The sequence below is a fragment of the Penaeus vannamei genome, chromosome 38, assembly GCF_042767895.1.
Source record: "Penaeus vannamei isolate JL-2024 chromosome 38, ASM4276789v1, whole genome shotgun sequence".
Taxonomy (NCBI): Eukaryota; Metazoa; Arthropoda; class Malacostraca; order Decapoda; family Penaeidae; genus Penaeus; species Penaeus vannamei.
In genome coordinates this window covers 9,720,231-9,722,730 of record NC_091586.1, presented here as the reverse complement: position 1 = coordinate 9,722,730, position 2,500 = coordinate 9,720,231, and the positions used below count along the sequence as shown (strand labels likewise).

The window sequence follows — 2,500 nt, the reverse complement described above, 5'->3', positions numbered from 1 at the left end:
TTAGGAAATCGTCGAAATGAGATTTTAAAATCAAATAATGGAATGTTAATTGAATAAGATACTTTTCATTATGATTATTTGTTCTTTGACGAATACTGAATATTTTATTTTCTATTCATTGGAATCTATGAACTTAAGCACCACATATTCTGAATTACTACTTAGACTAAATGAGCAATGGAGGAAAATCAGTTAATGGTTTAGTGAAAGGTCGTGGCGGTGGAGCAATTTTCCCCCTCTCCCCTGTCCCGTGATGGGATCATTTAACTTATTAAGAACAATTCTGTAAGTAAGAAGTTCATTGAAATGTTGTTTTAATTGTTTAATTGGAAATGTGTTTTCCTGAAATATATAGAAGTATTTGTTTCCACTGATATAGGTAAATGTTTCTTTTTCTCACATGAATATATATATATATATATATATATATATATATATATATATATATATATATATATATATATATATATATATATATACATACATATATATATATCCTTTAAAAAGATGCCCTTCAAAAGACCTAGCCCCACGACCTCCCAAATGTCTAACTACGGCTCTGATGATGATAAAATCTATTAACTCCTAATTACTCATTCTCTTTAATTGTATTCTACGGTTTTGAGCAGCCAGTTCGATTCTTTTTCGTGCATTTTGTAAGGAGAAACTTCACTAAGGCTAGAAAATGAGATAAACAGTTATAGTCTTTTATGCATACATATGATTCTTTTATTGTTGTCATAAAAATGTTGAGTCAATTAGAAGCATTTGCGGTGAACAATACCGGGGCCAGACTCTTCGTACTCATCCTTGGTGATCCACATGGACTGGAAGGTGGACAGAGAAGACAGGATGGAACCACCGATCCAGACGGAGTATTTACGCTCGGGAGGAGCAACGATCTTGATCTTGATGGTGGAAGGAGCAAGAGCAGTGATTTCCTTCTGCATGCGGTCAGCAATACCAGGGTACATGGTGGTACCACCAGACATGACAATGTTGGCAAACAGATCCTTCCTGATGTCAATGTCGCACCTCATGATGGAGCTGTAAACAGTTTCCTGAACACCAGCAGATTCCATACCAAGGAAGGAAGGCTGGAACAGAGCCTCGGGAGCACGGAAACGCTCGTTGCCGATGGTGATGACCTGACCGTCGGGAAGCTCGTAGGACTTATCCAGGGATGAGGAAGCAGCAGCGACGTTCATCTCACTCTCGAAGTCAAGGGCGATGTAGCAAAGCTTCTCCTTGATGTCACGAACGATTTCACGTTCAGCGGTGGTGGTGAAGGAGTAGCCACGCTCAGTCATGATCTTCATCAGGTAGTGGGTCAGGTCACGACCAGCAAGATCGAGACGAAGGATAGCATGAGGAAGAGCGAAACCTTCGTAGACGGGGACGAAGTGAGTCACACCGTCACCAGAGTCGCAAACCTGACCAGTGGTACGACCGGAGGCGTACAGGGACAGGACAGCCTGAATGGTAATGTAAGTGGCAGGCACAGTGAATGATTCGAACATGATCTGAGTCATCTTCTCACGGTTGGCCTTGGGGTTGAGGGGAGCCTCAGTGAGAAGTGTGGGGGACTCCTCAGGGGCAACACGGAGCTCATTGTAGAAGGTGTGGTACCAGATCTTCTCCATGTCATCCCAGTTGGTGATGATACCGTGTTCGATGGGGTACTTGAGGGTGAGGATACCACGCTTGCTCTGGGCCTCATCACCGACGTAGGCGTCCTTCTGACCCATACCGACCATCACACCCTGGTGACGGGCGCGGCCGACGATGGAGGGGAAGACGGCACGAGGGGCGTCGTCTCCGGCGAAGCCGGCCTTGACCATGCCGGAGCCATTGTCAACCACAAGGGCAGTCGCGTCCTCCTCGTCACACATGGTGGTGGTTGTTTATGGATGCAGAAGTATCCTACAGGAGATAGAGGAAACATGATTCATATTTGTTTTGTTTTCATACCAGTTTCGCTTATAACACTAGTCATTATATACTTTTTGATTTATGTTTATCTGTGTATGTATTTACATATGTGCATATATATGTATGTATGTATATGTATATATATATATATATATATATATATATATATATATATATATATATATATATATATATATATATACACGCTTACACACATATAGGTATACACTACACACACATAAACATTTACATATGTATGTGTGTGTGTACATAAACATAAAACACACACATACACACACACACACACACACACACACACACACACACACACACACACACACACACACATATATATATATATATATATATATATATATATATATATATATATATTATATGTGTGTGTCTTTTGCGTGCGTGCATGCGTGCGCTCAGTGCGTCAGTGTGAGCGTGCGTGTGTATTTATGTGTGTGTATGGATATGAATATAATTATATACATCCGAATGCATGTCATCGCAATGTGTTTGTATCTGATCTGATTGTAAGTTTGCAAAATGATATACAATG

At 40.6% G+C, this 2,500-nt stretch overlaps 1 protein-coding gene across 1 annotated transcript; it reads right to left on the bottom strand.

The window, feature by feature from the left end:
- Window positions 1–693: 693 nt before the first annotated feature.
- LOC113815146 (actin, alpha skeletal muscle) lies at window positions 694–1,923 on the bottom strand. Its single transcript, XM_027367239.2, has one exon. The coding sequence runs from the start codon at window positions 1,890–1,892 to the stop codon at window positions 759–761; it is 1,134 nt and encodes a 377-aa protein (XP_027223040.1). The 5' UTR covers window positions 1,893–1,923; the 3' UTR covers window positions 694–758.
- Window positions 1,924–2,500: the final 577 nt, after the last annotated feature.

Coding starts and splice junctions, on each gene's coding strand:
- LOC113815146 (XM_027367239.2), bottom strand. CDS start 1,892: ATGTGTGACGAGGAGGACGCGACTGCCCTTGTGGTTGACAATGGCTCC.